Below are 20,350 nucleotides of genomic sequence, written 5' to 3'. Positions count from 1 at the left end.
TTTCACTCCCATCAACCAAATGTCATTTTCTTGATGCCACTCAACAGTCTTAGGCTCAAACTTTGTAGCATCTCACCACCAGCATGTAGACAGGAACCTGTCCCCTAAGTTAAAATCCTTAAGACAGTGCTCAAAAGCACCAGTCATTACCAACAGCAATGAGTACATCACAGTAATTCCTGAAGAATTTTCCACTCATCCTCACTTAAACGGATGCCATGCACAGGGATCTTGATGGGCTTGAGAGGTGGGCCTGTGCGAACCTAGTGAAGTTCAAAACGGCCAAGTGCAAGGTCCTGCACCCGGGTTGGGACAATCTCAAGTATGAATACCGGCTAAGTGGAGAATGGATTGAGAGCAGCCCTGAAAAGAAGGACTTTGGGGCACTGGTGGCTGAGAAGCTGAGCGTGAGCTTGCAATGTGTGCTTGCAGCCCAGGAAGCCAACCATATCCTGGGCTGCATCAGAAGCGTGACCAGCAGGGCGAGGGAGGGGATTCTACCCCTCTACTCTGCTCTTGACAGATGTCATCTGGAATACTGCGTTCAGTGCTGGAGTCCTCGGCACAGGAAGGACATGGTTATGTTACAGTGAGTCCAGAGAAGGCCACAAAGATCATCAGAGGGCTGGAGCACCTCCCATAGGAGGACAGGCTGACAGAGTTGGGGTTGTTTAGCCTAGGGAACAGAAGACTCCAGGAAGACCTTATAGCAGCCTTCCAGTACTTTAAGGGGGCCTCCAGGAAAGCTGGGAAGGGGGCTCTTCATCAGGGAGGGCGGGCATAGGGGGAATGGGGACAGTTTTAAGCTGAAAGAAGGGAGATTCAGGTTAAATATTAGGAAGAAATATTTTTACTCTGAGGATGGTGATGCACTGGAACAGGTTGCCCAGAGAAGTTGTGGATGCCCCATCCCTGAGGTGTTTGTGGCCAGGCTGGCTGAGGCTTTGAGCAACCCGATCCAGCAGAAGATGTCCCTGGCCATGGCAGGGGGGTTGGAACTGGATGATCTTTAAGGTCCCTTCCAACCGAAGCCATTCTATGATTCTATGAAAAGCAGCAGAATGAAGACAGATTTGGCAAGAGGCATTCGTCTTACGTCTTCAAGTGTTTTCAACTAACTGGCCTGCCCAGAGCAGTTTCTACCTCAGATGCTAATTTCTGCTTCTGGGTAGGCATGAGACTTTAGTAAAGAATCATAGCTACTTTTTTCCTTGTTTTTCTTCACAGTGATTACAGCATTTAAAGAAAGATTAGAAAGAAAAAAAAAAAAAAAAGATAAAACACAGATATGCATAATAGGTATCGGTACAATAGGGAGAAAATGCTAGATAACAACCAGCCCACATGAAACAAGAAACTACCTGGAGGGAAGCATCAAAGGACAATGGTTCTTTTTTATGTATGTGGTATGCATTAGCTTTCTATTTGCTTGTCTTGCTGATTAAAGATTATACTGATTTGTACTGCTGCCTATCATTACATTGGAGTGTTATTTTTGTTATATCTCCAAGTCTGTAGACCACATAAAGCTAAAGGAATAACTGAAAGAAAAATACTATGTTAGCAAGAGGCCACTATTATAACTATTCAAAATTTAATTCAAGATCTTTTTGCCTAGATTCTTGCAATAAGAGAAAATTTGCAACTTGAGAAAATGTCAGCAAATGCAATTGCAACTTTCAAATCAGTATCACAGAAAGCTTATAACCTTATCTAGGCACTTACCTACTCTATAAACCCTTTTGAACTAAATTAGTGATATCATTTTCTGCAAATGCTTTTAAATTGATTGCAAAGTGCTTTGACTTACTTATCTTAATTAAACACAGACCTTGAAAACCTTGATTTAAAACTTAGTGCAGGTTTATGCATGAACTAACTCCATTGTAAGAACTTTCATACTTTGTCCTTTCCTGAGGCATCTCTAGCGCATTATTGTGCTTTGTACTGACTGGAATTTATCTAGAAAAGACATTAAATGTCCCCAGGACATTACAGAAGAACAGTTTAAATACTTTTATTTGTTAGTGGATTAGTTTTAGTTATGAGAAAAGTTACTAGAATTACATTTCAAGAGACTGCAATATTACACAGGCACATCATCTAATGAGAAAATTATTTTTTCCCTAAAGCAGCTGTAGTAAAAATGAAAGAGGGAAACATGATAAAAAATGGAAAACTTCAAATATATAAAGTCCTAGTTCTCAAGTGCACCTGATTTTCAAAACACTTTACTGTTAACTTCTTCATGTTTGGAGACCACGGAACCGCAGCTTTCATCACTCTGTTACCATAGCTTTAGCTATGTTTCAAGCATTCCATTCCAGACTGACATAAAAGAAAGTTTACTCTATTTTATTAGTAGGCAAACTTAACTGATTTATGCACCTCGGAGAGCCTAGAATCCTGAAATTCTAGTTCACTGTCCTGTTCACAAGCTCATGATGCTGGTGAGGTTCCCAGTTCAAAAGCTGCAGTATGCAGCACCGCCACTGAGTCTGCACAACTACCTGAAGAAAATGTTTCACATAAGGGTGGTGTTCAAAAAACTTGCAGACGTGGCACTTGGGAAATGATTTAGTAGGCATGATAGCATTGGGCTGACAGTTGGACTGAATGATCTTAGAGGTCTATTCCAACCTTAATGTTTCTATGATTACATGACAGTCCTGCAGGCCCACCTATTTGGGAATAACTGGTGCAATGATTTCAATCATACATGAAAGCACTTAGAACAAAATTTCTTTGCTGCTGGGACAGCTGTTACATGAAAGAATTAATCCACATGAGTTAATTATTTCTGGTGTAACCCATTAGAAGAACACTTATGTCTTTTACAGGCACCAAAAAGATTCCAGGAACAACACTCAACCCTTTGAGGGCCTCACATACAAATACAGCACTGGGTAGCCTACATTGTACAGCCAAATGTCTGTGGAGACACGTGTCCTGCCCTGCTCTAGGGCACTATGGGGGCTGGAAATGACAACCCTGCAGCACCTCAGATTGAGGTAGTGGTTAGTACCCGATCTCCCCCCTACATACCGTGTATTCTTCCAGCCCAGTCTCTGAACCCGGGTTAACATTTAAGAGCCTGACAACCAGGCAAGAACCTGCCAACCACCTCTGAAAGGGAAATATAAGCCCACCCACCAAAGCTCACCCAGAACACCACTGCACTCAAACACCACAGCAAAAACCCCACACATTGATTCTCCCTGGCATCTTCACAGTATCTCAGCCTTTTGGGAAACAAAAAGTCCTTCTAAGCACTGATGGGAATTTCAGTCCCTTTTGCCTCCCAAATGACAAGGTGCAGCTCTGGCTGCAGAGCTCTCAGTCTCCTCCAGGCACCATCTCATTATGGAGAGAAGCCTCACTCAGGCAGCCAAGCACTTTGGGGATCCTCTCCACCCTCTGCCAGGTGACAAGTAAACCCAGCTGGGTTATAGGGATAGCAGCCACCTGCCACCAAGGTGAAGATTAGATTAGATATTAGGAAAAATTACTTTTCTGAAAAAGTGGTGAAGCATTGGAACAGACTGCCCAGGGAAATGATGGAATCACCGTCCCTGGAGGTGTTCAAAAACTGTGTAGATGTGGCACTTCAGGACATGGTTTAGTAGGCACAGTGGTGTTGGGCTGATGTTTGGGCTTATTCTTAGAGGTCTTTTCCAGTGTTAATGATTCTGTGATTCTACACGTGGGTCAGTGCAATCAGTTTCAATACAGGCTGAGGGACGATGTGATTGAGAGCAGCCCTGCAGAGGAGGACTTGGAGGTAAAGCTGGATATGAGTCAACAATGTGTGCTCGCAGCCGAGAAAGCCAACCATATCCTGGGCTGCATCAAAAGAAGCATGGCCAGCAAAGCGAGGGAGGGGATTCTGCCCCACTACTCTGAGACTCCACCTGGAGTCCTGCGTTCAGTTCTGGAGCCCTCAGCACAGGAAGGACATGGATCTGTCAGAGTGAGTCCAGAGGAGGCCACAAAGATGATCAGAGGGCTGGAGCACCTCTGCCATGAGGACAGGCTGAGTGTTGAGGTTGTTCAGCCTGGAGAAGGCTTCAGGGAGCCTTCAGTACTTCAGTACAAGGGGGCCCACAGGAATGCTGGGGAGGGTCTCTTTAACAGGGAATGCAGGGATAGGATGAGGAGTAATAATTTTAAACTAAAAGAAGAGACATTTAGACTGGCAATAAGGAAGAATTCTTTCACAATGAGGGTGGTGAAACACAGGCTGCCCAGGAAGAGAGTGCATGCCCCAGCACTGGAAACATTCAAGATCAGGTTGGATAGGGCTCTGACAACCTGATCCAGTGGAAGATCATAGAATCATAGCATCACCAGGTTGGAAAAGACCTCTTGGATCATCGAGTCCAACCATTCCTATCTGCCACTAAACCACGTCCCTGAGCACATCTATCCATCTTTTAAATACCTCCATGGATGGTGACTCAACCATCTCCCTGGGCAGCCTCTGCCAGTGCCCAATGACCCTTTTTTTTTTTAATTTTTTTTTTTCCTGATATCCAGTCTGGCAGAGCTTGAGGCCATTCCCCCTTGCCCTATCACCTGCCGCTTGGGAAAAGAGGCCAGGGCCCTCCTCTCTACAACCTCCTTTCAGGTAGATGTAGAGAGCGATAAGGCCTCCCCTCAGCCGCCTTTTCTCAAGGCTAAGATGTCCCTGCTCCTACAGGCGGGGTTGGACCAGATGACCTGTCAAAGTCCACTCCGACCCAAACCATTCTGCCATTCCACACCCCACGCCTCCCAGTGAGGGCAGGGCGCCAACATGGCGGCGGCACCGTGGCTTCACCCACGTGACCACACCCCCCACTTCGCGCCTTGAGCCTTCCGACTTTCCGTAGGAACCCGCCTCTGCCCAGACGCCGAGCGGCCGGCCTGACGTCACACAGTCCCATCCACCGCAGCCCGGCGAGCGGCCCCGTGCAGGTAAAGGGGGGCGCGCGGAGGGGGCGTGGCCTCGAACAACGGCCACGGGGGGGAGGGCGGTGCGAGACCAGGCCCCGCCCCCTGTGTTCGCCTCAGTTAGGCCGCCGGGCCTGGGGCGGCGGCCTCAGGGCTTCCCGCAGGGTTGGGCCCGCAGGTGGGTTCCCTCCCCGAGCAGCCGAGGCTCCTCTCGGCTTGCCCCGTGCCCGAGGCGCGGAGATACGGCGGCAGCTGCGTAGCCGTGTTTAAAATCCCCCCCTGGGGACACCGGTACCTGGTGGTGTCGGCCCTGCCGGGGTGGGGTGGGCCATGGGGAGGCTTGGGGGCGCCCCAGGCTGCCACTGGTGGTATGAGAACTAGTTACTATTACAGGAAGTGGAATATTTTTGATTTAAGCTAAAGTAAAGTTTCATCTAAGTAATTGTTGTGGGTTTTTTTAAGTTAGGCAGAATGTCCCTCTGATAGCATGTTTTCTTTCAAACAGTGATTTTCCAGACACTGTTCGTTTTTTGGAGATGGTAACGTCTTGTGTAAAGTATGATCTGTGCTGAACAGATGTCTCTTCTTCTTTAATCACTCCGTTTGCAGTGTTTCCCTGTCTCAAATGCAAGGTCAGGCAGAACTGGCTCCAAAGCTTCAGATTAGGAAGAGGTTTGACTGTTGTGAAGTTCATAATAAAATTAGTCATTGGAAGGTAATGGAATATGCATAAGATTTATGGGGAAAGTTATATGTATACATGCAACAGGAAACATTCTGTAACCAGTTCTTCTTTAGTTGCACATGATTGTTAGGGGTCAGTCCCTCATGTTGCTTGCTTTCTAAAACCACAAAATGAATCTTAGATAGTTTATTTGCTGGCAGTTTAGATATCACTGGGATTCCCATCCTTTCCTCCAGGTTCTAGGTCCTGGGATGCTGTTGCAGTCTCCTTCCCCCTTCTTATGGCATGAAGGGAGGGATTATAGCTGCACCGGGCAGCTTTCTTCCTTTTTCTTAGGAAAAATTGAATGTGTACTGCTTTATTAGTAAACCCATTCTTGGAATCCTCTGTTCTTCCCTCAAAAATCTGGCTTTTGCACCTTATTACTGTGATTGTTTGGGGTTGGAACCTTATAGCAATCTTCTAGTACCTGAAGGGGGCATACAAGAAAGATGGGGAGGAACTTTTTACAAGGGCGTGTAGTGATAGGACAAGGAGGAATGGCTTTAAATTGGAAGGGGGAAGATTTAGATTAGTCTTCAAGAAGAAATTCTTCATGATACAGGTGGTGAAGCACTGGCACAAGTTGCCCCATCCCTGAAAGTGTTTGAGGCCAGGCTGGATGAGGCCTTGAGCAGCATGGTCTAGTGGGAGGTGTCCCTGTCCATGGCAGGGGAGCTGGAACTGGATGATCTTTAAGATCCCTTAACCCATACCATTCTATGATTCTATTATGTTTAAGGTCCTTTCCAACCCAAACCATTCTGTGTTTCTTTGTCATATATATTAGACTAACTGGCTTAGCTAATGATATCTTAGTTATAAAACCGCAAGTCTTGCTTTCAAAATGGCCTTTGGGAAATTTCCCTGTTTACCCAAATTAGTTTTGGGAAAGTCCATTTAAACTCTTACTGAAAGTGAAATTGTGTCAGGAGCACTTGTCGTGTTAGCTGGTGGAAAAGTTGTAAATTTTTTTGCTAATGATTCTCTTGCAATTTAATTATGGTGAAATAGGAATTTATGATAAATGTTAGAAGTGTTACATATAAAATGTTGACTTTTATGTTTGTGAAAGCAAAATCTAGGGTTTTTTTTAAATACAGGGTTGGAAAGAATAAGTCTTAAATGGTATTTTCTGTTTCTGGTGTAACCTAGAAGTGGGAAAATGACGGTTACAGGTTGTTCATGAGAGTTGCCTGGCATGTTTTAGGAAATGGGGAAAGCTGCATTAATAATTTCAACAGAATCTTTCGAAAACTGAGGATGTTTGTTGCTTGAGGATGTTCTGTTTTGTAAATGCTGTGTTTTGCCTTGGCCCTAAAATAATAGCATCATAATCATACCACAAGAAAAAGAATGTGTGGTTGTCTCTCTTAGTTTGGACAGATGCTATGCAAACTATAGCAATCAAACTAGAAGGGCTGTTAAACTGTCTGCTTGCTCAGTTAATCCTTCTGACTCCGCTTTAGAAGAGACTTGTCTTTGCAGCATTCAAAGATTCTTTGTAGCTTGCTAAAGCTGAAGTTGAGGTAAAGTTAACCAGTAAACTTGCCACATATTGGATGTTTGCCTGTGTGATTTTTGCTATCAAATAGTGTTTTTCCAAGCAAGGAACAGTCTTTGAGACTAGGAAAACGGATAGAAATGTTTGATTCTTCTTTTCTGTCCCCTTTTCTCCTGAGAGCTATGTGCTAATAAACATTCATGAGAAAAGGAAACCACTCTGAAGGAAAAGTGAAACTGATTAATCGAATTTCAGTGCCAACCTTAGTGCATATGTGCTGATGTTTTAAATGCTTTCCTATATAAATCAAAGGACATCTTCCAGATGAATTATGGTGTCCAAGAGCCTAAAGTCTCCCATGCTTTAACATATGCCTAGATTTTCTTTGGGGTTTTTTTTTCTGTTGAGGTCTGCGCCCACCTTTCCTTGCCCTCTCTGCATTCCCCATTTCTTGGGGTTTGTTTCAGGGAAATGCTGATTCACTCAGAGGTTACTGATTTCTCTGAGATGAATAATGACTTGTGGTGATGAATTCCACCTAAAGCCTTACCTGTAAGCCAGGGAGTGGATCTCTTCAGCAAACTGTCATCTCCTCAGTGATGGGTACTTTAATGCCTGGTGCATGTTTACAGTACATGCCATCTCTGATCTCAGCCTCTGCACTTTGTTTCTTGTGACCGATGTGCCTGTTTTACATTTGCAGTTGGAACAGCATCTCTTGGACTGCTGTTCCATCTTTGTGAAACCAGTATTTTACAATGCCATTTTATGATACTATTACTTGACAAATGATTAAGATCAGAGAGCAGAGACATAGTTCGTGTCTGTCTTGGCTCTCTGCACTCTCACTGATTTCGCTTTGCTGGAGGGCTGTCAGCTTTACCTTATGGACTTGTCGTGGTGGAGTGTGTGGTTCTGAGATATTCCCTCCTGATCCTTCTTTTCTGTACTCCCAAAGAGAGCCGTAATTCATGTTCAACTATGTGGAAAGTCTGTTAAAGTAGGAAAGTAGGAGAAGCAGGCAGGCAGAGGTACAGCAAGATGTTGTTGAGGGTGTGTTGAATCGAGCAGACCTGGGCAGGGCAGAATAATTGAATCATGGGTTTTGATGAATTGGCACCTTCTGCAATTCCAGCTTACATGTAGGGTTAGGAAGAGACTTGATTTGTATTGAATTGGCAGGGTACAACTTGGGGAACTTCTGAATTATCACCTCCTTTCCAATTTTTTGTAATGGTTTAGACTCCGGTTCTCCTTCCCACCAAAATGCATGGAATGTATTTTATACTCAACTGTTTTGCAGAATTCTGAAATGTCACTTGGACTTCTTGAAAAAATACAATATCTTGGTAGAAGAAAGCTATATTAAAAGATTGACTATGTCTTTTCCAATTGTGCTTTTGTTTTGACAGAATGGCTCAAAGGAAGTATTTAATAGCAAAACTGACAAGTTGCTTAAGAGAGGACAAAATTCAGCTATGGAAACTGCCATATACAAATGAAAAGAAAGAAGCTGGTAAAGAGATGAAGGTAAATATTCTCTCTGAGTTGATGTCATGCATCTTCCATGTCATACTGCTGGTGCATTTTCCCAATTTTTCTTGCTTTTTTCTTAGGAGCTTGTACAAAAATATTCATCCAAGCTGAATATCAATGAGAATGATACCGAGAATATGCTTGAAGAAATACGGTGCAAAGCAATTGAGCGTGGAACAGGAAATGAAAATTTTAAAGTAACTGGGATTGCGAGACTTGATATATATCTGCCTCGTAGAAAAGTAAGTGGCACTGCAGAGAAGTCGGGATAAGTAGCTTTACTTTGATGGCCTTTTGAGTTTTTGATATGTATCTAATGCAAATATTTTCCCTTCTCAACTTTTTCAGCGTTTTATATGAGATATCTATGTTAGGCATATAAAATATGGGGGGGGGAAGAAGTTATATAGGTGTGTTTCAGTTTCTCAGATATGCAGGAATATCGTCACAAAAGAATATGCTATCAGGAAAGTTTGTCACCATCTCTCTCCTGTAGTGAAAAATAATTATCAGCATATATGGTGAACCAAAGGGTAGCGAGTGTTAAATCATTGCCATGCAGTTGAAACAAACAGTTTCATAATTCTTCTTTATAATACTACTGTGCATAGGGGAATTAATTAATTTAAAATCCCAGTTTTTCTAATCTGGGACCAGAGATACTAATAGGAATTAATCATAACTTAGCCAGTCACAGGTGAGTGGCGTAATTACAAAGCAGAGTTAAGATTGGAAGTGCATAATTAAATTAGTCAGTTTAAATTGTTTGGTTCTGAATTTAGATTTATCTAATTCTGAATCTTCTACTGTTACAATGCTTATTTTTGACACTAAATAGTAAGTACAAGACTCCCTGCCTGGAAATTACTGATATGTATGCCCAACCATAACCCTGTTAACAGAGTTATTATTTAAAAAAGGAATTGTAATTGTTATAAAACAATTAATAAAGAAAATGTCCAACGTATCTTGATATCATACTTTTTTCCTTCCTTTCCCTCATCCAATGTAATTACTACAGAGCAGAAAAATCCCACTGGAAACTAGCCTGTTCATCACAGGCAAGGAGCTCAGATCACAGTAAGTATAATCACCCTTGGCTCTTTTCTAATGAGACAACACACTCTTACACAGTACTAAAGCAAAGACACGCAGAGCACTATTTGTTTGATTTAAGTTTTCTCTTAGCACATGTGTTTATTCAGTATGTCTGAGTAGGATGTCCAGTATCCCTGAAGGGCCGTTCTTCATGTAAGAAGCTGGTTTTTTAAAAGATAGAAAACAGGAAAGTTGCAGCTGTGGAAGAAGATAGCTCTGTAACTCACCAGCAAGTACCTGAGGAGGTACTAGTGGTCAGTGTTCTAAATCTGTAACGAGGCAGGTCTTCTGGGCAGTGAACATTAGCTTCTCTTCCTTTTGTGGTTTTAAGCCTAATAAAATCAGATTCCTTTCTGTCTCTTTTTTTTTTTTCTTTCCCCTTTTGTGTATCCCATGTTTTCCCTACATAGTATACAAAGCTTTCTGGTGATGTTATTTTACTTCTAACAGCCTTTCATTGCAAAAGTTTTGAGCCAGTTAATGAGCATACTCATTTTTAAGTTTTATTGCTAACCTAATGGAAATATTGCATAGCCCTGCCAATTTATATTCATGAATGACATTATTTATTTAACAGGATAGCACAGGAACATGAATTAAAAGAAAATGCTATCAAAATAATCATAAATAAGAAGCAGCTTGACCTGGGTATGTATCTCTAGTTAAGTATACATTTACTTGAATTTTCTAGTTTACTGGTTATCAGAAGAAAAATTGCAACTGTTAATTTCAGAAATTCCTAAGGAATGGCAGTTTTATTTGTCATGTTCTACTTTACAAGAAATGTAAGAAATTATAATGATCAAAATTCTTAGATGGAATTAGAAGGATTATAGGAATTCAATCATAAATGTTGAAAATGCATTTTTCCAGTGTTGAAACACTGAAATTCATGTTTAAGAGGAAACCCTAAATTTCCTCAAAACTAGTATTGTACAACAGCACATTCAAAAATTGGTTTTATACTTGTTCAACTTGGCAGACATATTGTGGGAAGCGATGACAAAAGCCTTCTCCTGATTGACGGCTAAGGCATCTGATGTTAATTTTCTTTAGAATATGTCAGAATTAGAGCCATGGAATTGACAACAGGAACTTGCATCCAAATTCCAGTTTCTCTGTCCTGTTACTGTTATGGTGTATGATCATGAACATGTTGTTGTTCCAAGGTTTACTTGGTGATCAATTAAATGAAATAGAAACAACTCAGTTGTATTTTTTATGAACGTTTTGAAAAAAATAAGCAAAGCAGCATGCCAGTCATTTAAAAAAACCCTTTGAGATGCAAGTCTGATTCTTAATTTCTGAGTTTCTGCCGAATGTTAGAGGTTTTGTTTGAGTCTAGTAATTACTGTAGTTCTTCAGTACAGTACGGGTAAGGCAAGGGGCTGTTCAGGTTGTTGTTTGTGGGTGGTGTCCCCCCCAATGGCAGTAAATGTAGAACTGTCTTTCTCCGCAAATGGAGTATTTGGATTGCAGTCATCGTGTTCTATTCTGCAGGCAAAACCCTTCAGGACCAGGGTGTAACACACAATGCAAAAGTGATGGTACTTCAGCTGGATCAGAGTGATGAGGAAACGAAAAGAAAAGTTCAGGAAGAAGAACTTAAATGCAAGAAAGAAAAAGAAATAAATGACAAGATGCAAAGAGCTAAGAAGGGTTTGGAAATTCTAGCAGAGAGAGGTAAGGGTTGGGAGGGTTGGGGGTGAGTGGGTATTGAGTGTTCACTAACTCTTCAGTATCAAAAATTATCTTATTGGTGTACTATTGATATACGAGAGTCTGTAGCGTGACTGGATTTCAGTTATACTTTTCTAGGTGGAAAACTGGATTTTAAGTTGACTAAAACTCTTGTACTATAACTCGTCTTATGCAACTGGAATGCTAGAAAGCTTTCGATGTTTTGAGAAGGATATAATATGAATCAATTTTTGTTATTTGACATGTGACAGTTAAGGAACTGATAACTCTTAAGAACAGGCTTTAAATTTATTGTAGACACAAGCATTGAGGAATAATGTGTTATATGTTATTACACATTGTGGTTTACCTTGGATACAGCTGTGCGTAACCATGGTTTCATTGTTCAGAACAGATCAGTTGTCATTCTCATCTAATCTATATCACGGCTGTTCTGTTCTCATTGCATTTGATGTTGATTGCTGGCAACCGTGGATTAAGTTAAAGGGATATAGCGAGCTCAACAGTAATAATTTTTCAAAATGAGGTTTTATTTGTGAGTAGCATTGCTAGGTGGTGAGTTTAAATCACTTCTGTACAGATTTTATTGCTTCAAAAATCCACAAACAATGAACTGTGAAACTGAGTATTTAATGAATTCCTGCTAAATGCAAAAATACCTGAACAAAGCTTCTTTTAATCGTCAGTGACAGCCTGTTTCTTACTATAGTATCAGATTTTGAACAGATTAATGAAGTGATTCCTTTTATGGATTTAAGGAGTAATTTAGACTCCATGCATTGAATCCTGTGTACAGCCTCTGTAGGGCTGTGGGCTATAGCACTGTGCCAAAATATAGCATGGAGTCCATAATGGACACACAGGCTGAAAGGTGGGCATGAAGTGTAGAAGAAATTTAACAACCCTTTTGTTTCATCTGAGAAAAACTGCAGGGCAGAAGCTTTTAATCTTGGCAAACTTCTGCTTAATTGTCTTTTTGTTTACAAGAAAAGCACCTTTTAATTTTAAATCGGATGGAAGTGAAACCAAAATTTGGTGGTTTGGTTATAGTCATTAAAGAGGTGGGGAACAGGAAAATACTGAGCTTTAAACTTTTTCAGTTTTTCAGCTGTGCTAAGTTGTGCGATTTTTTTTTTTTATATTCTATGCTTTATTTGACAAAACATTTCAGATGTTACATCATGTAAAATGTAGGTGTTCTGTCTTCTGCAAAAAGCTCTATACAACTTGTGTAACTTTTAGTGTTGTGTCTGAATTTCTGGATAAACGGGGCCTTTTCCTTAATGACCTTTCTAAAATTTCCTAATGTTTTTGTCATCAGGACCGTTGTTGGTAGGCATGTCTGAAAAACTCACATGTGCAGTCTTTATATGTAATTCTGATTTTTTTTGTTTGCTTGCTTTTGTATTTAACAGTGTACTTTGGTGACTTAAGTAATGTCAGTGAGTTATTCTGTTGAAGGTGGTACTTGTAGTTTGAACTGCTTTTTCTTGTCTTTCAGAGGAGTACTTGGATCCAGATTCTGTTCCATACCTAGATATAGCCAATCAGACTGGAAGGTCAATTGAGATTCCTCCTCAAGCCAAAAAAGTAGGTAAAATTATGCGACACAACTAAGATTGCTTTTTAAATCTTGACTTGTGAAGTTTTAACCCCAAGTCCAGCAGATGTTTGATTAATAGAAATAATTTTGAAATAAAATTGAAGTGAAACTCTACAATTGGGAATACTTCAGTCAGAAGGGAGAGACCTGCGACTGCTGATCTAATTGCAGATCTAATCTTGCACTAATCCCTGTGCTGTCCATGTTTAATTTTTGTGTTTTAAGATGGGCTTTAACTTTGTTATATCATAGCACCTACTTTAAATTTTGGGTGCCCTGGAATGACATGAAAATAACGTGTTTGTTAGGCCTCAGTTTCAGGTGGAAACTTGATGAGTCTCTCAAAATTGGATATCCAAAATAGTTTTGAAATATTTTGTACTGTAACCTCTCCAAAATTTAAATCTGTTCTGCACTTAAAGTTCCACATTCTCAAATGAAAATATCTTTGGTCGGGTGCATGGAATGAATTGCAGTGGGAATGACATACCTGATGTTTGCTGCTGAAGCGGAAGAATAGTGATAGATGCAGTCTTTTAAGATTGCTGGATTTTCTGAAGATAAATAAAAATTTTTGCAAATATTTGGAATTACACCCAGTAACAATAGTAACAACAACTTTGGAAGAAATTAATAGGTCCCAACACATGCTAACTGCTGCTATCACCTCTTATGAGTGACATGTGGAGTTTCTGGATGACTGGAATAACAACTGTGCATTCTCACAACACATACTGTTCTGATAAAGTGCCGAAAGCGGTAATTCACCCAAAGAGTTAAAGCATCAAATGTTCAAGTGCATAAGATTTCATCAGTATTGAACATGGTTGAGAAGAAATATTGCAGGTTGTTTGTATCCTGAAATATTGTTTACATTTCTGCTTGTCATAGTGCAGGAACTAGTGTGTTTTACTGGCACATTCAAAATTTAATTTTCAGTTCTGAGGAGGTGAGTCGTTAGGTTTTACAAGATAATTGTAATAGTAAAGCAGAACAAATTTGATACTGTTAAGAAGTGTAGCATCCAGAAAAACGCTTAGCTTTTTATCACTCATCATTGAAAACCTGTCTAGGGTTGCACTCTTAAAATAAACTTGGTGCAACGTTTCCTGTGTCAGTGACATTCATTGCTTTTAATTAGAAAATATCTAACATTAGCACATGGGAGAAAAGTATGAGTGATGTGAAATAGTACTGCTCTTACAGAACTGATACAGTGGTGTATTTCTAGGAAGAACAAGGGCTCTAACAGATTACCTAGATATTTCTTTTTTGTTTTGAAAGTGGACTGGAGAGGTGCAAAAAAATGGTCTCCCATCTTTTTGTAGGCACTTGTGCTGGCAATGGGTTGTCATGAAAAGGGCAGAGCATTAATGAAGAAGAAAGAATATGAAATAGCACTGCCATATTTGTTGGATGCTGATAAACACTTCTGGTAAGAACCTTTTTGAGTTCTCATGTCTCTTTCCTTTAGTGTCAGCTCCTATTCCAAAACAGGAACACTGTTAGCTCTGGCTTTGCTTGTAAATCGAGGCCTGCTTTGCCCAGGATTGCTTCACGCCCCCTCTGCAGATGGGAAAGCACAGACAAAAGCCCTGACTTGTAGTGACAGGCAGCGTCATGTAGAACAACTGAAACAGATACCGCCAAGGGGCAACTTAATCTTCATATCAGCATAAACAGAAACTGTCAGCATTCATAGCTTGAGAGACAGTTACAGATACTCTTGCAGTTGCTCCTGGGAAGTAATATCTTGCAAAAGGTGGAGCTGAGGTCAGTAACCATACCAGGGTTTCTGAGGGTAAATAGCTTCCTGTCAGCAGTCCAAGCTCTAAATTGTTCTTTTGAGGTCTCCAAAAGTAAAATTGTCCCCATCTGTTTCTCATCTGTGTGCACGTGCAAGGAGACTGGCATAGGACTAGGCATGTTCATGTGCGCTGGGGAAGACTCTTTCTCTGTTCTCTCAAAGATTACAGAGGTTTTAACTCACTTCTGCTTTTGAAGAGTTGCCATCTCAAATAGTAGCAAAATGAGTTGTGACTACTGTAACTTTTATGGATGTAGTGTTACTATTAGTGTCCTGTGTATTAGTAAATATGATGGGAGATCAGTGCTTTATTGAAGTTCCACTGGCCTTAGTTTGCTATCTCAAATAGGAAGTGTGTGCTTTTTCAAACATGTGAGTATGCATGTTTTATTAGTGTTAAAGTTTGGATAAAATAAACCCCCTCTTCAAAAAAAAACAAAGCCCTTGTTTTACTTTCCAGTGAGTGTAGCACAGAACTGCTCAATACCGTTGATAATTACGCAGTACTACAGCTGGATATAGTGTGGTGCTACTTCCGTCTGGAACAGCTGGACTGCCTGGATGATGCAGAGAAAAAGCTGTCCACAGCACAGAGATGCTTCCAGAGGTGCTATGGGGAGAACCATGAAAGGCTTATTGATATCAAAGTATGACAGTTTTGATTTAATTAGGGTGGCTAGTTTTTCCCTACCTGTATTCAGTTATTGTTCAAGTATTATAAGACTGACTTAGAAGTTTAAAGTTTTCTTGTACTTCCTTGGCTTGTAATGTAGTTGTGTAATTGTCAGCCTGATGAAAGCTTTGAACCTAACAAAAAGGTCATGGCAAGCATGTGTTCATATGCATAGGCATCATCTGTGTTCAGATGCAATACTTTATCTGCATACTAAATGTCACATCTTAGTGACTGTGTCTTCATTAAATGTGTAAAGTGTTCTGTTGATAATGAATTGATGTTGTACCATATGCTCCCACCCCCCACCCCATGTTTAAACAATTCTTTAGGGAAGCTACGGTCGTGAGAAGGTTTTATTTCTACGGCTTTACCTCCTTCAAGGGATAGGACACTATCACAGTGGCAGAGAAAAGGAGGCTGCTGAGTATATTCAGAAGGTAAGACATCATTAAGTAAAACTTCCAAGATGTTCACATAGCTCCTCGATTTGGGGTCTGTCATGGACTTCTTTGTTTGCTCGGAAAAATAAGGAGACTTTTGTTTGTTTGTAAGTTAGCAACAGTGTAAGTAGCATCATTTTGGTTTTCCTGTATACAGGCATCTCGTTTATATGAAGAGCTTTCCATAGATCCTGATAAAGTTGATTGCCTGTCACTCCTGGGATTCTCCGAACAGGAAGCTCGCCTTGCACTGCGAGCATGCCATGGGAATGTGGAGCATGCTGCCAATCTTATCAGCAACAGGAGAGAGGTATGGTGCAGTGAAAGTATTAAATCAAGGATCATATTAGTCGGGGTGTCCATAAGATCGTGTTTTATGCAACTAGTGTAATGTGCTAAATTAAGGACTCTGATTATCCTACTTCAGCACTGTTATAATTAACAGTTTGGTAACTGTTGCTACAAGTTTGAAACCAAAACTTAATACAGCAAGGGAAGCTCTATCCCAGAACAGATGGGATAAGAGAGCCAAAGACCTGTGGTTGAACACAGAGGCACATATGAAGACTTTGCACTAGTGTTTGCTACTCAGCGGTGTCCGTATAGGAACAAAACCACCATGATCAAGCTGTCGCTCCTCAGCTTGGCTGATCTGAAACACAACTGACTGCATAGCAAAGTGCTATGAGAGTAACCATCAAGCTACACTGTGTTATGGCTTTGGACTTGGAAGATCCAGGAGGAGAGTAGGATTTCTTGTGTTGGAGTGAAGGCAGTGTTACCCAGACCTGAAGTAACGTTTGATAAGCTGGCATGGCACGTGCAGACTTCAGGCAGTGAAACGTGGACAGTGAAGTCAAGTGGCTGAACAGAACTCCTTGGCTATGTGCCCAATCTTGACTGTGTGTCCTTGGCAAGTCTTGTCTACGGGCCCATCTGCCAAACAGGTTTATCGCTTACCACACAGGGCCTATAATAGCTGCGATAGCATAAGATCCGATATGCAGACTGTAGAGCGGAAGTATGGCAACAGCGCTAGCTTTATTTAGGAATGGTGTCTAGCAGCACAGTCTGTATTTAAAAAAAAATATAAATCCCATTTCCGAGAGAGATTCAAAGTCAAATCAAAGAAACTTTATATGCATCGAGGAAAGCTGAAGCATTCCCATGCAAAGTTAGCTTTGTAATGGCTGTGTTCTTGCAGGAAAAGGCACAGATAAGGAGGGAGGAGAGAGCTAAAAGAAGGCAGCGACGGGAAGACATAAATAGCTTGAAAAGTATGGGCTACTCGGAGAGAGCTGCTCAAGTAGCTCTTCATAATACACAAGGAAACCTGGACCAAGCTGTTAAGGTAAGTGATCTTCAGTAGTACTTCGGTACAAGAAAAAATCTGATAGCTTTTTTTATTTATTGTTTAGGAGATTCTTGTTTTCCGTAGCCAGTATTTGTTAGTTCATAGTTACCTTTTCTGAACTGTCCTAACTGAACTTCCACTTCCTGACCTCATGAATTGGATACTGTTTAAATTGGTTTATATCAACTACTGGGCTAAATACACACCCATGCCAAGGACTATTATATCACTGTTGCGCTATTCTGATCCCTCTCCGATTTATTGTAGTTTATTCTTGACAATCCTGAGTTATTGTTGGAAGATGATGATGATGATCCTATGGCGATGGACCAGTTTCAGGTTTCCCAGGGAAGTATTGATCAAGTAAGTTAAACCTCTTGCTTTCTTAGGAGTTAGTTGTCTTGCATGCGAATTGTGCCTTCAAACACACCAGATTTTCCTTAAGCCAAGCTGTACAAATATTCTTTGACCCACGTTGCTCAAGCTGCTGCACTTCCACTGCCTGGCATCTGCTCTTCACAGTGAAGTCAGATTCAGGCTAAAATATAATCCATGTGTCCTTCCTGCCTCTTAACACCAACCTGTCATGCATGGATGCAGAGGGAAGCATGTGCACTCTAATGCTCAAAAAAGACAGCAAATATGAAATGTATTAAAGTCTCTAAATATCGCAGTACACAAGCCAAAGAGTTGGAATTTGTCTCATCACAAGCCATCTGAAAAGCTCTTCATTAGTTAATGTGGCTGCGTAGTTAGTGTCAGCTAGGCAAGAAAACTGTATTGCCTAGAAAAAGTAAAGAGCAATTGCGTGTTCCCAATACGCTGGAGTGCTTTGAAGTTTCCTTTGGAAAAGCAGAAAAAGAATTGGTCTGGTATTAAACAAGAGGCTCGTGATTCTGCTCAACATCACCATTCCTTTAGTAGGTCACTGCCCTGTTGTGAACTGTTCCAGTAAACCAGAGTCAGTGTCCTGGAATTCCTGGCATGCAGCACTTTCCTCTGTACTAGAGGAATGACCGTCAAACACAGAGTCAGATTCCTGTCAGACCCTGGAGCTGGATGAGCTGGATTTCTCCAGATTTATTTATTTCTTTTTCCCCCTACATATAGCTGATATATATGGGTTTCAGCCGAGAGTCAGCAGAACAAGCTTTAAAAGTCTTTAAAGGCAACATCCACTTGGCTTCCCAAATCCTTGTTCATTATGGGGGAGTTCTTCCCGCATCACTGCGGCTGTCTCCAGAAGGGTCCAGTCCATCAGAGGAATCAACTTCATCAAAAGACTCGCCTACAGAGTCTGCAGGTAAGAGCGCCACGTACCGCAGGCAGAGGAGAGGGAAGGGGGAAGGCTTTTATACAAAACTGCTAAGTGATTTTGCTTAAGTACTTGTAGAAGACCTTGACTGATGCCCCCTGTTACTTTTACGGGTGACTTAGGAAGAGGCAAGGCAGGCATTCTCCCAGGGAAGCTGTAGCCCCTGCAGTTGTTGACAACCACTTATAGGACCACGGGAATGCATATTGGCTGTAGGCAGTGCATGAGGCAGATGCAGCCCAGCAGAAAAAGGTGACTTTCAGAGGCATCTTGGGAAGGACTGAGACTCAGGACTGCTGCTAAGAGGGCTGTGGCTTCAGCACAGAAGGCTGGAAGCCTTGGGGGTGTGTGCCTTCCTTTCCTCAGGGCAGAGCATGTAGCTCCCTATAATCCAAAAGCAACTCTGGCTTCTCCCATTCAATTGTAATCACTCAAGTCGGTTCTCTTTGACAACACACCAACCTCTTCCTGCCAGTATTCTTTGAGAGAGCAGGTATTGAGTTGCTGGAGCCTCTTCCCTGGACCTGCCACTGATAGGATGATATTTGGACTTGCTAATATCTGGGTTCTGACTGCGAGGAAGTTTATTCCATTTATCTGTGCTCTACAGTCAGCTGATTTGACCAGAGACACCTTCCTCGTGTCTTTTATGTGGTAAAACTGTAAACTGATACTTGCTGCTTGGCAGAAAGGAAACTTGCACATTTTCTCTCTCTTTCTCCCCCATTGTCAGAGCCATAGTGATCCCTGCTGTACAACTAAGGGTTTTCCTACAGCTTTAACCAACAGGAAAAACTTGCCTTCTCACAGTATCCTTCACAGAACTGATTTAACGGGGGGTAGTTTCACAGTCCCAGAGCAGTTGTGCCAGTGGAGGAGGGAGAGCACTGACAACTTTCAGAGGTGAATTCACTGCTGCTGCTTTTATTGGAAGGTTCTTCTAGTTCACCAATGGATGAAGACATGGAGACGGATGCAGTCAATGAAATCTTAGAGGATATTCCTGAACATGAAGAGGATTATCTGGATTTAACACTGGAAGAAGAGGAACAGATCATTCATGAATACTTATCCTATATCCAAGTACCACAGCATTAAATCCCATTACGTCTACTTCAGTTACATGTATTTACCTTGACAAATTGAGTTTGGATTATAAATGCACCTTGAGCTTATCTCTTACTAAATGCCTTGTACTCAGTTAAACGATAGGTGGAACACTTAATTCCTGCTTATTTATAAATCTGCTTAAAGCCTACATTTGTGATACATTGTAACTTATTGTCATAGCAGAAAAATAGAAGAAATTTATTTTCAGAAGAAAATTTAATAGAACTAAACTATATTTTTATTGTAAAATAAGTTAATTCACTTAGTATTCAAGTAAAGCAGCATTTCTATACCATTTTAAAATACCAGCTTTACAAAAAAAAGTGAGTTTATAAATCAGAAATGTAGCTCATGAGGTTATAGAGGTGTCAATTCACAAACTGTTCTCCTTTTCTTCTGAAAGATTTCTGAGAGTCATTTATGTATCTGTCGTGCATGGGTTCATACTGTGTTCTGCTTGCCACTCCTGCAGGTGTGACACAGCCAATAAAGGTAACTGTGCTGCTTCTGCTGCTGGTGAGAGTCCTCCAGTCTTTGGTTGTAAACCAGT

At 41.1% G+C, this 20,350-nt stretch overlaps 1 protein-coding gene across 2 annotated transcripts; it reads left to right on the top strand.

Moving 5' to 3' along the window:
* The first annotated feature begins 4,857 nt into the window (after window positions 1-4,857).
* NUB1 (negative regulator of ubiquitin like proteins 1) lies at window positions 4,858-20,309 on the top strand. 2 transcript variants are annotated; one of them, XM_054058055.1, is made up of 15 exons: window positions 4,858-4,956; window positions 8,573-8,690; window positions 8,777-8,938; window positions 9,718-9,776; window positions 10,372-10,442; window positions 11,295-11,477; window positions 12,997-13,085; window positions 14,427-14,533; window positions 15,366-15,552; window positions 15,911-16,018; window positions 16,179-16,331; window positions 17,226-17,372; window positions 17,643-17,738; window positions 18,486-18,678; window positions 19,625-20,309. In XM_054058055.1, the coding sequence occupies exons 2-15, from the start codon at window positions 8,574-8,576 to the stop codon at window positions 19,786-19,788; spliced, it is 1,836 nt and encodes a 611-aa protein (XP_053914030.1). In that variant the 5' UTR covers window positions 4,858-4,956; window position 8,573; the 3' UTR covers window positions 19,789-20,309. The 2 variants fall into 2 exon arrangements, with proteins under 2 accessions (XP_053914030.1, XP_053914031.1); XM_054058056.1 differs by lacking the exon at window positions 4,858-4,956 and adding an exon at window positions 5,002-5,110.
* The last annotated feature ends 41 nt before the right edge of the window (window positions 20,310-20,350 follow it).

This window comes from Cuculus canorus, chromosome 2 (genome assembly GCF_017976375.1).
Source record: "Cuculus canorus isolate bCucCan1 chromosome 2, bCucCan1.pri, whole genome shotgun sequence".
NCBI lineage: Eukaryota > Metazoa > Chordata > Aves > Cuculiformes > Cuculidae > Cuculus > Cuculus canorus.
The sequence above is the reverse complement of the archived record's forward strand: the minus strand, read 5'-3'. Positions and strand labels throughout refer to the sequence as shown.